The sequence below is a fragment of the Morone saxatilis genome, unplaced genomic scaffold (assembly GCF_004916995.1).
Source record: "Morone saxatilis isolate NCDOM2014 unplaced genomic scaffold, NCSU_SB_2.0 Contig22, whole genome shotgun sequence".
In the NCBI taxonomy this organism is placed as follows: Eukaryota; Metazoa; Chordata; class Actinopteri; family Moronidae; genus Morone; species Morone saxatilis.
This window is the reverse complement of record NW_023339785.1, coordinates 8,026,910-8,039,215: the sequence shown is the minus strand read 5'-3', so window position 1 is coordinate 8,039,215 and position 12,306 is coordinate 8,026,910. Positions and strand designations below refer to the sequence as shown.

Genomic DNA, 12,306 nt, shown 5'->3' with positions numbered 1-12,306 from the left:
TGTGTTAGAGTGTGTGTGTGAGTGAGCTGCAGGAGTAGAAGGAGATGTCAGACAGTTTCTGTTGGGTTGAATCTATCAGTGTGAGCAGCCCGATGAAGAAAGCACAGCTTGGTTCAGCGAATGTGGCGTTAGGCAACAAGCAATCCCACTGGTCATAGTAAATATAGAGAGAATTGATGTGATAACAGGATTCAGGCTTATAAAGAGAATTCAGATACAAAAACATAATAGCAAGGGATTACAGGATTTCACCAATAGGCGTTGCGTAAATAGTGGACTTACGGGTATAGGGGTAATTTGAGTACTGCACACACAAATTCTCATTGAAGCACATTGCGAAAGGATAAACCTTGGGCCTATTTTATAAACTCTGAGCTTAGTTAAAATTACAAGAGAAGGAAAGAGGTAAATGTTACTTTTATAACTGATCTGATAATAATGATGACCTCTTGTGGACCCGGTACTCCTTTAGTGCAACGCACATAGCTCAGCATGCATACATGCACATACACACACCTCTACCTTGTGCAGTACATCAACGCTGTGTCCCGCTGTTAAGTGCTCTCCATCAAAAGCATTCCTCAGCTCTCCCCTCTCGCTCCAGTCTCACTTTCCTGCCAACAACAACGTTGTGTTGGACTCTGCAGACCCATCTGACTCTAAGACCAGTGGAACGTTAAGGGCATTAAAAACCGAACTCTCGGTCCAAAACCAAATCATAAAGGGCAGTCCCAGCTCTCACGCACTGCCAAAATATGCAACAGAGAAAATGACTGAATTAGCAGGTATTTTGTCAGCACTTAGACAAATGACAAAGCGTTTGGATGCTAAAGCTATTTTTCGACTGCTTTTAAGAAACCTCAGTTGTGTTCTCATGATGTAGGGTAGGTTCTAATAGTTCTTTTTATAATGTAAAATCGTATAAGAAAATATCACTCATGGAAATGTCTGTGAAAGGCATTAGTGAGTCTGATTTGAACAAACAACGCTGTGCTCAGACATTCGCTGGCAGCAAGAAGTCTGTAGAACTGAGAACCAAAGAAAACATACTAATCTCTACCGTGTTATATCTGCTAATGTTAGTGTGTGAAAATGCAAAGGTGTACCAGCAGTATTTCTTGCCTGAAGCAAGAAAAACAGCCTATCTGCACTTGAGTGTGATGACTAGTATCAGAATTGATGTCTATAGACTATCCTAGATGAGACAAATCTAAGAAACCTAATCCAGTGTTATCATGACTAGACTGTAGCAGACCACAGTGGACAAACTGGATTTGTTGGGGCTAGATTGGACTAGACGTTTTTAGAGTAACTAATCCTAACACACATACAAGATACACATATTTTTAGATACTGTGTGTCTTACACTTCAGAGGGATATCTCTGCTAAGAAATGATCAATAAAGACTCTAATAATAGAATAATATAAGCTGGAATGTAAATGACAACCTACATGGCTCATGTTGTAGCCTAAAGCTAAATAACTGACTCAATGGCCACATTATATTTCCTGTTTACATACAGAATAAATGAAACACATTAGTAAATTTGTCTAGATTTTGTCACATTTGGACAGTCGGGCCAGCCGTCTCTATGCAAAGCTAAGCTAACTGTCTTGTGGTTCGAGCTATATATTGAACAGACAATTTCCCCAACTGTCATCCTATTCCATTAATGGAACTCAAGCAGTGTATTTACAGTTGTTTTGTGAGTAACCAGTCAACAGACTGTATAAACTGATCTCTCCTCTGCTTTATTTGGCCTTCAGCCACCCTCCATGCAGAGGATGTGCAGCTCTGAGGTGCAAGGTTCTGCCTCTGTGGGAGTACTTTGTGTCTGACGTGGGCTGTGTTTTCCTGTCATTAGCCAGAATACCAGACGTGCACGTCCAAACTACCTATACTCTCCCTGTGTAGAAGGGAAACGAGAGGGAGGGTGTGCACGGTGTGTGTGTGTGTGTGTTTGTGAGTGTCTGGAGGCAGATAAACAACCTTCAAGGTGCTTTAGATTGTTGTGGGGAGCCAGTTGCAGGCAAGGGAGCACCCTGCCTGCCCCAAATGGACAAAACAGACCAAAGTTTTAAAGGCCTGCAATTTTCTTTTCTCTCCCCCCCCCACAGACACACATTCACACACTAAAACACAGACACAGGTTTCCTAAACAGTATATAAACACACAAAGATGCACAAGCACAGAGACACAGACTGTAATTAGCCTTATTTGACCATATACAATATTTGTAGCCCTTTCTTTCCTTTAAACAACACATTTTATCAAAGATGACTCACATGTGCGAACACACACACTGACCCTGTGTCTCGTGAAAGAGAAGAATAGATTTTTTACTCGCTTCAGTTTCACCCCTAGAGACAGATTTAAAAAGACTTCACTTTGGTCATGGTCCGTGGAGGAGGAGAAAGAGGAGGAGGACCACTGAGGAGGGGAAGGAAAAGAGGCTGCTGGTGTGTGTTCCCTTTATCGGGTAGAGATGTAGGAGAGGTTAACTGTCGAAAGTTGAGAGGTTCAGGTAGAGGTCCTGCTCCTGTGATCCTCTGGGGAAGGAACTGGGGAAGTTGTGTGTGTTTGTATAGATCTGAAAAGGGCAGGAGACCAGTAAATCACCCAGGAGAGACAGAAGAGATACTTCATTGAACGAAGAGGATGGTGTGAATGAGCATGATGAAAGAGAAAAGAGAGAGCGGGGAGTAAGAGAGTAAAATAGAGAAAGGAAAAGAGTTATGACGGGGGAAAAGAGAGGACAGGAGGAGGTATAAAGGGGAAGCGAGGGGTTAAGGGCAAGGTAGCAGGGGAATGGTAAGAGTTCAGGGGAATGAGATTTCAATCTGCTGGAGAAAGAAAAGGAAGAAATAGATATAGAGAAAGAAAAAATAAGAACATTAAAGGGATCCAGTTTATATACAGAAGGGAAGTAAAATGTAGAAAAGAGAATGAAGGTAGGACAACTGAAAGAAAGAAACAGGTGTTAAAGTAAGAACATTTGATTTTAGAGGGAGATATTTGTAAAAAAGAGAATGACAAAAGTGAAAGAAATAGAGGTAGAGAGAGAGAAAAGAAGAGAGAGTGAGCTGTCGGGCCCCTGATGAGAAAGCCATACAGCTGAACGAACACATTCCCCCGTGCAGGAGCGAGGAGGATGGAATGAGGGAGGACAGAGGAGGAGAGGCTCCCCGAGAATACCTCTGTGTGACTAATGTCTTTTTCACACATTTCACCTTCACACATCCATCATTGTGTCCACCTCCTCCTCTCCTGTTAAAACAACAGCCCGTCATGACTGACAAAACTAGAAGACTACTGTAACTGTTCTTCTTTTTTACAGTCCACTTCATGTATACACCACTCGACTTCACCTTATTCATCCCCTACCTCTGCAGCTGCACACTGGAGGAATAAATCAAGTTGTTTTGTTTTATTTTGGTGACAGTTGACAGCTGGTCTTTGCTTGCCAATGATGTAAAGTCTTGGTTGCAAAGCCATGGTGGTTACTGCTCACGCTAACTACCTTGATCTTCCGAAGAAATGCAAAAAAATAAATACTCATAGGTAAATGCCATCTGTGTGCTGCAGAGGTTTTTTAATGGGAAAGGAAATCTTTCACTTGTACTTAAAACGGCAAATGTTAAAGAATAACCCTGGTGTGTGTGTGTGTGTGTGTGTGTGTGTATATATATGTAATAACTTTTGAAAAAGACCAAGTTGCTGTGATCTGGGAACAGTGGTATCGCTAAAAAGCACACAACGTTGTAAATAAATCAAACTTATGGGAAAGAAAAAGTAAAGACAAAATTAAAATGCAGTCCATAGGTTACTTAATAAGTAAAATTATCACCTAAACTGTCCGTTGTAAAAACATCCATCACATTTACAGGCCAACTTCCTGGTTAAGCTTTGACCTCCTGTGCTTGCTGTAGTTGTGCGCACACAAATTGTTCATCGGTGCACACAGTGTTCTGTGCATTGAGGGATTATTTCTGACATTTTTTGGTTTCGCCTCCAAATTAAGTATTTTCAATCATCTAGCCAAACTGTCTTTATCACAATTTAACCCATCATCTGACCACTTGTATCCTGTCCGGTCTGATGTCTTTGTAGTTTTCGATCCATGTTTCCACAACTCAACGATTACTTGGTAAAATGTTATAACCTATAGAAAGATCTCCAATACTACTGTATGAAAAGAGTTTTAAAAAAAGTTTTAACAAGCTGTATTTATCCTTACGGACAAACTGCCAAAAGCTGACGAAAAACAACAAAATACCAGAGGTCTACAGCTGTTTATTAAACCCTTCATTCACAAGGGCAAATGGAAGGTCTCCATACACAATATCAGGCTGTGTTCATTCTCTGTGATAAGAAAGTAACAGACAAAAGGGGCAATAAATGAAACATATGTTTACACATGATTCTACTCTTTATCGGACCATACGTATTCTTCTAGATAAGCCTCTATCAGGCACATTGTTAAAATCAAGCCACCCTTTGTCCTTTAAATCTTTCTTAAACTACAGGTCATGACCTGAAGCAGGTTGTTTTCTGATGGTTTTCCATACAGTTGCCTTTTGTAGTCTGTTAGGACCCTTTGTTTGCTACATGGTGGCCTGTGTTTTAGTACTATATTAGGAGGGTATTGTTTTAACCCAGAAGGATTAATGAGAAGCCAAACAGAGATGTGCAGTATGCAGTAAACCTCGCTAACTCCTACACTGCTTCCATCCTTCTATCTTCCTGTTTGTCTTTCTTTGTACTACTCCTGTTCGGCCATATTTCATTCCCTTTCTCTTCTCACAGCTACTCCCTTAAATTCCATCCTCCCTCATTCCCTTCATTTCCTTCCTTCCTTCCTTCTCCTTCCTCTCTTTCTCCTCCTCACCCCTAAATTTGTTCTCTCCATCACCCCCTACGCTATTGCTCTCATTTCCTCCCGTCGTTCCCAGTCAGTCAGCGTGTCACTTCACCCCCTCTGTTTTTCTAGTGTGCAGTTTCACAGTAGACCGGCTACTGAGCGGTCAAGGTCACGCCTGATTTTATGTCTCGACACGACATCTCAGTTGATATTAGCTTGGCTTTGTGTTTGCTCCCTGGGGATTCTATTGTTGCCAGTGTTCAAATGTCAATGTTTCAGCTAAGCCATTGCAGACTTCTTAAAGGTTAAAGGATCACTCCTGTGTTTTAAAAGCCATATTTGGAGGCTTCTTTGGTTCTGAGAATAGCGGTGAAAATGGGAGGTGTGTTGTTGCACACAAGGAGATGTGGGTGTGTCAGGAGAGCAGGCATTACAAGACATCATCCTAAGCTTGGTGTCGACACACTTACCGCTCTCAAAATGCCTCCATCCCTCAACACGACTACTGCTGTTGATGCAACCACTCATACATTGTCCTAAAATACAATGTCAATGATAACTATGAACATTGAACATCTTAAATATAACTTGAGAGCTGAAATGAGCAGTTGATTAATCAATTAGTCGACAGAAAAATAGTCATCAACTAATTGATGAATCATTGCAGTCATTTTTCATGCCAAAATAGTGAAAAATGCGGGCACCGAGGTAACTCACCTGAAGTCCCTGTACTCAGGGCTGATTCAGACCAAACAAGGCTCTGTGCTAAAAATCCACAAATCAAATCAGGCGTTGGGTGGGGAGTTTATTTTTGATGAACAAAGTTTTTGATGCCTCAATGGATCATAGTCCTTGCAAGGAAAATATTGTATGTCTGGCAGAATGGGTCAGAATCATGTATTAAGGGAAAGATTGGTTTGTGCAATCAAACATTGCGGACACTAATTAGGCTACAGTCGCTACCACTCAGTGATTCCCTTCTACCCAATTCAAACTGGATTTTGCTGCAGCTGGAAACTTAAAAATGCGAGCTGTAAGCTAAAGTGAAAGGTTTCATTAGTAGGTTCATATACGCTCAAGTAACCTGGCTGTGTACCCTCTCTGCAGTATTCTGATATCTTAGATAGATATACTTTATCGATATACTTTATTGATCCCAAGCTGGGAAATTGCAGGAGGATTAAACTACTTAAATTAAACTACAACTAGTGTTTCATTCATAATCTCACTGACTCTCCTTTTCCCTTTTCCCCCACCCTTAAGGTCCACCCAGGGTGTCAGAGCGGGTGGCTCATCGGCAGAGCATCCGCCTGGGTCGCACCATGAAGCTGCCCTGCCCCGTGGAGGGCGACCCCCCACCGCTCAACATGTGGACCAAAGATGGCCGAAACATCCACAGTGGCTGGACACGGTTCAGGGTGTTACAGCACGCTCTGCGTATTAAAGATGTGGAGACTGACGATGCAGGGACTTACATCTGTAAAGCTACCAACGGGTTTGGCAGCGTGAACATCAACTACACTCTCATCGTTATAGGTAAGTGTTTTTTATCAACTGTGGCATGAGACACTGATACAGTCCTTTGCATTACATTGACAAAACATGAATACATTGCACCATTGCAACATTTTTCAAACAAACTCGCTTACACTCGCTACACTTACTACGTAAGACTTTTGTTGAAAAGTATTTGACTTTTTGTGTTTATGTGTGTGTTTGTATGATGACAGACAGATACAAACCCACCATCCATGACTAAAGCCCAAGATTTTAGCTTTCTTATTTCTCTAATCCTCTCTTACGTTTTCCCATTAATTCAAGTTTACATTTGGTCTATTTCTCTCCTTCATTACACTTGATGATCACACATGATGATTTTCAGTATTTCTTTTTCTTTCCTTACCATTCATTTCAGTACTTCTATTGACTGCTGTGTGAGTTTCGAGGATATAATTAACCAGGTTAGGTTGGTGGGGCCTTACACAGAAATCAAGCCTGTACAGTTTTTCAGACAATGAAGCGATGCTTTTGTCTCACTGCTTCTGCTTGTGCGTGTGTAGGTGTGTGTGTGTTTGTGTGTATGATTATGAATGAGTTTGTTGAGGAAGATGCTTTTGTTTTTCCCCCGGTTGTGTTTGTGTGAAAGACATTGCGTCAGTGTGGTCTGGAATGTCACATCTGTGTGTGTGTGTGTGTGTGTGTGTGTCAGTTTTGATGTCTCTATAAAAGAGACATTGTTGTGCCTTGTTCTTTTTTTCCTTTACATAATAACTTTCCATTCAGAAAGCAGAGTCGGTTGTCACTGTGTCTGGGTATGTATATTTTGTTTGTCTCATCATGTGGTGGCTGTAGTCGATGACACTGTGGACTCTGACGACCTTGCTGCTCAAATACAGATGTGTTTCTTTCTGTACTCGGACTGAAATGGCCACTTCCCTCAACTCCTATCCATGTAAACAAAATATCTGGAGGGAAGACAGTGTGTCAGTGCACATTTACACACGCAAGTCCGTGTGTGTCTTTGTGCTGTGTGTGTGTGCATTATCCATGTGTTTGTCTACATGCCATTCTGTATGCGTGTGTGTATGTGTGTGTGTCAGGTTCCAGCGATCCAGAGAATCTGACTAAAGCATCTCTCTCTGCCCAACGTCAGCACTTCAAAGACAGGCTGGAGTAAAATGCTCTGATACAGATAATACCAGCCAATAACAAGATTGTACATGATACATGTTTACAGTGTATTAATGAATGAATTTGAATTCAATATTGTGCCTCGGCCAATAGTCTGAGAAGATGGTTGTACCAAAGTGGGAATCTTACAAGTAGATAAAGATATAGATAAAGTTGTGCATTGCACTGTCTGTTTATAAAACTGAAGATTTTTTTTTAAATCTTCTTTTTGTGACATGAGACAATTAACAAACACACAAGAGTAATAAAAGAGTTGCTTTTCTTCTCATAGATGCAGCTTTATCTAGAATATTCTTAGATATTGTCACGTTAACTATTCATTAATAAAACAGCAGATTTTACCACTGTTTAATCCATAAATCACATTTTCTGTTGTCAAGTTTGCATTTAATTTTTGAGTAACGAATACATTTGTATTGTAGGATAAAAAAAAGCTAATAATCTCAGTAATGATTATCGGTATGTGATCCAAAGATGTATCGGTCTTGACCTAACTTCAAAGGCGAGCTGGCATACAGAGGGCAGCAGAGCGGGGCGGGGTGGAAGTGGGGGGCAGCAGCTGCCGCTGAGGTCATCCAGGCGGACAGCTGCTGCCTTGCTCTTTCTCTCTCCTTCTCTCCCTCCCTCATTCACTGTCCCTTTCACATATTCACACACACACACACACACATTTGTCATTTAAGTTAGTCCCATTGAGCACCGAGATTCAGTACTTTGAATGAAAACATGTGACTTCTTCTTTGACAAAAGGCTATTACTATTTGTATCGATTTAAATGTAAATTTAATAGAGGGATGCACCATAATTGTTGGGGTTGATAAATTATCATTAGATAATGGGAAATTTATAGTATTCTGTTCTATTATTCAGATAATAAAATTATAGCCAATAAATCAGTCCATAATAACACTAATTTATTTTGATATCATATTCAAAACATTTGATAGGTTTTATGTTCTACAAAAGCCAAAGTATGTTTGTAAAGTTTTTTTATGTACTTTTCTAGAAAAAGTAAATGAGCATTTGAAGAGTCAGAACTGTTATTTTTTGTTGTTGTTAACAATGATGGTTTGGTTAGATCAGAACTATAGAATATTAAATCATCCATCTTTGCTCGCAAATCTTAGCCTTTCTTAGCAGGTTTGAATAAACTGCAAGTTCTCAACTGCATGAAAAACACAAAAATATCCGTCATTGTATCGGTATCAGCCATTGTTGTCATCTGCTGATTCCAAGATCAAAAGTGAACTTGAAAGTCAGTGTACTTTTGATAAAGAACTCTAAAGTGTTCATTGGTTCACTTAAAATATTAGAAAACCAGAGCTTTGATGTTGACATGGACTGGCACAAATTCTACACACATTTCACAGACAAGGTAACCAAACTTTAATCACAATATCATCATATCCCAAGCAAACCAGGATCAAGAAAATTGTCACCAAAAAAAAAAGTTCACGTGCTCTACAAGCTTTAGAGGCTACATCACTACATTTGTAGATTATGCAAATGGTGCCCACCAGTGTGTTCCACCAGGTTAACCTTCAGAGATGATCCCTCCCTGTAATTCAAGCCAGGAATCATGCCACAGCATCTCCTCAGAGAGGCAGTTAGCGTGGAAAACTGTGTTTTCATAGCTGGAACAATCTGCATAGGCAATGATGTTCAAAGCATGAGGGGAATACATGGATGCATGGATGCAGCTGTCTTCCGCCTAAGTGGTGGCCTGTGTTCATCAGTTTAAAACTAGATGATAATTAGGAGTTTTTTATACTTTAGCTTTGTTTTTTGTTTCTCAGTTAAGTGTTTTTCTCTCAGCTGTTTTGCTTTGCCTCCTCGCTTCCTCTCATCTCTCCTCCTTCTCTCTGCTTTCATCTCCTCTTCTGTGTGGTCCTGTGGTAATTCTTCTATGACTGCGCTCCGTTTCACAGTAATGAGCCCACACCTGCATCTTATCTTTATTCCCTTGCAATTTCTAGTATCTTTAACACCTTTTTCCCATTAGCACTCAATCTCAGCCCTCATTCCTCCTTCCTCAGTTGGCCGACTCATTTTTCCCCAACCACGTCTTAATTTGTATCAATATTTTCACAGTTTCCCATTTTTCCCGGACGTAATAGCATGTGGCTGGAAGTGATGGAGAGGCGTTTTGTGAAGGCAGGCTTTTGTTGGCGGGGTAAATTAGAAGATTCCTTGGAGTGTTTGTTCTTTTATTGTGTGTAGGTTGGCAAATGTTTGCATGAGTAAATAGTGTGTGTGTGTGTGTGTGTATTTGTGCTTGTTTATCTGAGGGGTTGTGCATGTGTGTATGTATGCGTTGGTGTGCGCAGATTTATGGGACCACCAGTAAAGTGAAATTGAGAAAGATCTTTTTTCTGCTCAGCAAACCTCAATGTCCTTCAAAAACCTAATGTCAGGAGGGCTCTCATTTCTTCCTCCCACTCTCTTTCTTAATGCTTTTTGCTGTCTTTGTATGAAATTCTGTAATTGTTTGCCTCCTCCCAGAAGAGTGAATGATAAAAGATTTATAGTTCAAACCAGATGTGATGACAATGGGAGCGTGTCTGGAGCAGAGTTGAGAAGCCGTGCGTAAGAAGGAAGGAAGGAAGCGGTTTGGAGTCGTGTGTGTGGGTGTGTTACAGTGTGTTTTTAGTGCCCATGAATGTGAAAATGCAGTTTTATAATCATCAACACCCTTTTTGTCTAAGAGTGTGTTTGCATGTGCATGCAGGTCCATTCATAAGTAACTGGTGTAGTGATTTGTGGTGATTTTTACAGCTCAGACATAGCAGCTGACATCTGGTCGTAATTGGCGAACAAAGAGGAAAGAGAGGCAGAGAAAGATATAAAACATAGACGTGTTTAAACGTGTTTAAATAAATGAGCTTGTACGTGATTTATGTTCATCAAGCGGCAGATACATAATGAAAGTTGAAATAAGAAAAATGGAGACGCAAGATGAAACGTGACAAATGGGAAATAAACAAAACGGGACTTGAAAGAGTGTTGTTTTAGAAAAATGATTCAGTTCTACATTTTCTCAAATGAAGCTCTGCGGTTTGCTGTCAGAATTAGCCCTCTACCGCTGCTAAACTAAACAAAAATGTATTATGACTTAATACAGACTGACATACTGACGTCTTACAGCTCAGTCTATATGACAATTGAATGTGATGTTGCATGTAGACAAATTCAACGAGGATCCAGTTCTTTGAAAGCCAACCACGTTTCTTCATTCAGGTTTATTCCGTCTCCATTTAACTGTATTGCGTGTGTGAGACTGCAGCTGTCTTCTGGCCAAAAACTAACACATCAGATTAGGTTGCAGACCAACATCATCTCTCTATCCCTCAGTTCCTCCATCCTGATGCCTCCTCTGTTTTTGTGTTCTCAAATTACGTCGTTTTTTTAATTGAGATATCTGGTGCCTTGTCTGGAGAGGATGTAGAGGTGGCCAAGGTTTGCAGCCTAATTGGTATGACTCACTCACTCACACACGCGCACACACACACACACACACACACACATACACGCACACAAGGAAAAGAGTGTCTGTGATTGCAAAGTGCCTAAAAACAATCTCAAATAACCCAGTCTCTTTCACGCACACACCCTCATCCACCTACTTGCAAACACACCAGGGCAGCTGTGCCTGTCTATACTGTATTTTTCTGTGTGTGTGTGTGTGTGTGTGTGTGTGTTGTGGATTTAGTGTTTTTTACCGCCAGATTCTTCTGCTCAGGTTACACACGCAGCACTTTCTCACTAATGGCAGAAAAATGCATGGAGTGAACCTGGAGCTGCAGCTCGTTGGTTTTCAGGAACCACTCAGTTGGTGTTCAGTTGAGGGCTTGAGGCCTCACAGGGGATTTTTTGGGGGGTCTCAATCATGATTTACAGAACATGAAAAAGATGTTATTTTAAAATGGAGCACAGAAATCATCGTGCGGTTAGCCCCCCTCCCCCTCCATATTGTTGCCTTTACTGGGCTGGAATCCATTCTGTTTCTCCCTTTGCTTCGTTCTTGCTGCCTGATAAAAATACACAAAAGGTTAAAGCAGAAAGTAAAAGCTGTGTGCTTGGTTCGTTTTTTTAAAGTTTATTTGACAGTTGACAGTATAGACTAGTGGTTAAGGCTTCTACTGCTCCTACAGTTGCTGTAGGTTTTATGTAATAGAGTGATTACAATATCTCTTATTTCTTTCACTTTGTTATACTTAAAAATATAGTTGGTGTATGTTCTTTATTTATTTATGTTGTGAGACATTGTTATATGTACACTAAAAAAGTAAATAAACAGTTATGGCAGCCCTATTGGCATGTCCTACCAAGAAAGAAAGGCATGGGTAGAGAGACAGACAACAACAAACGTCTCCAGAGTCGAACCAGGGATATTGGGATTACCTAATATGCGTTTTAGACCATTAGAAAATCAAATATATAACTTTAGAAGGCTGAACTGCTGGTTAGAGTTTGAGTTGTTAACAGTTGCATAAAGTTAAAACAGAGCTGAGAGTGCAGATGCTTCCTATTTCTGTTTTCACTGTCACACTCATTTCACGCTGTTCTGCATCAGATCTGTTCAGTTCATGTTGGCCCTACTGTTGGAACAACATGCCGCCCGTACAGCGAGGTAGACAAAGCTGTTCCTCCGGAAATCAGGGTGGCACTGTGGAGAACCGAGATGTAAACATGCTGGTCTGTGTGTTTGTGTGTGTGTGTGTGTGTGTGTGTGTGTGTTCGTGCTCATATGA

General features: G+C 40.7%; 1 protein-coding gene across 1 annotated transcript in view; it reads left to right on the top strand.

Moving 5' to 3' along the window:
• fgfrl1a (fibroblast growth factor receptor like 1a) overlaps window positions 1–12,306 on the top strand; it is a 63,597-nt gene that overhangs the window by 15,866 nt on the left and 35,425 nt on the right. Inside the window, exon 3 of the mRNA XM_035669648.1 lies at window positions 6,128–6,400. Coding sequence (XP_035525541.1) covers window positions 6,128–6,400 — 273 coding nt within the window. The remainder of the gene's footprint in view (window positions 1–6,127; window positions 6,401–12,306) is intronic.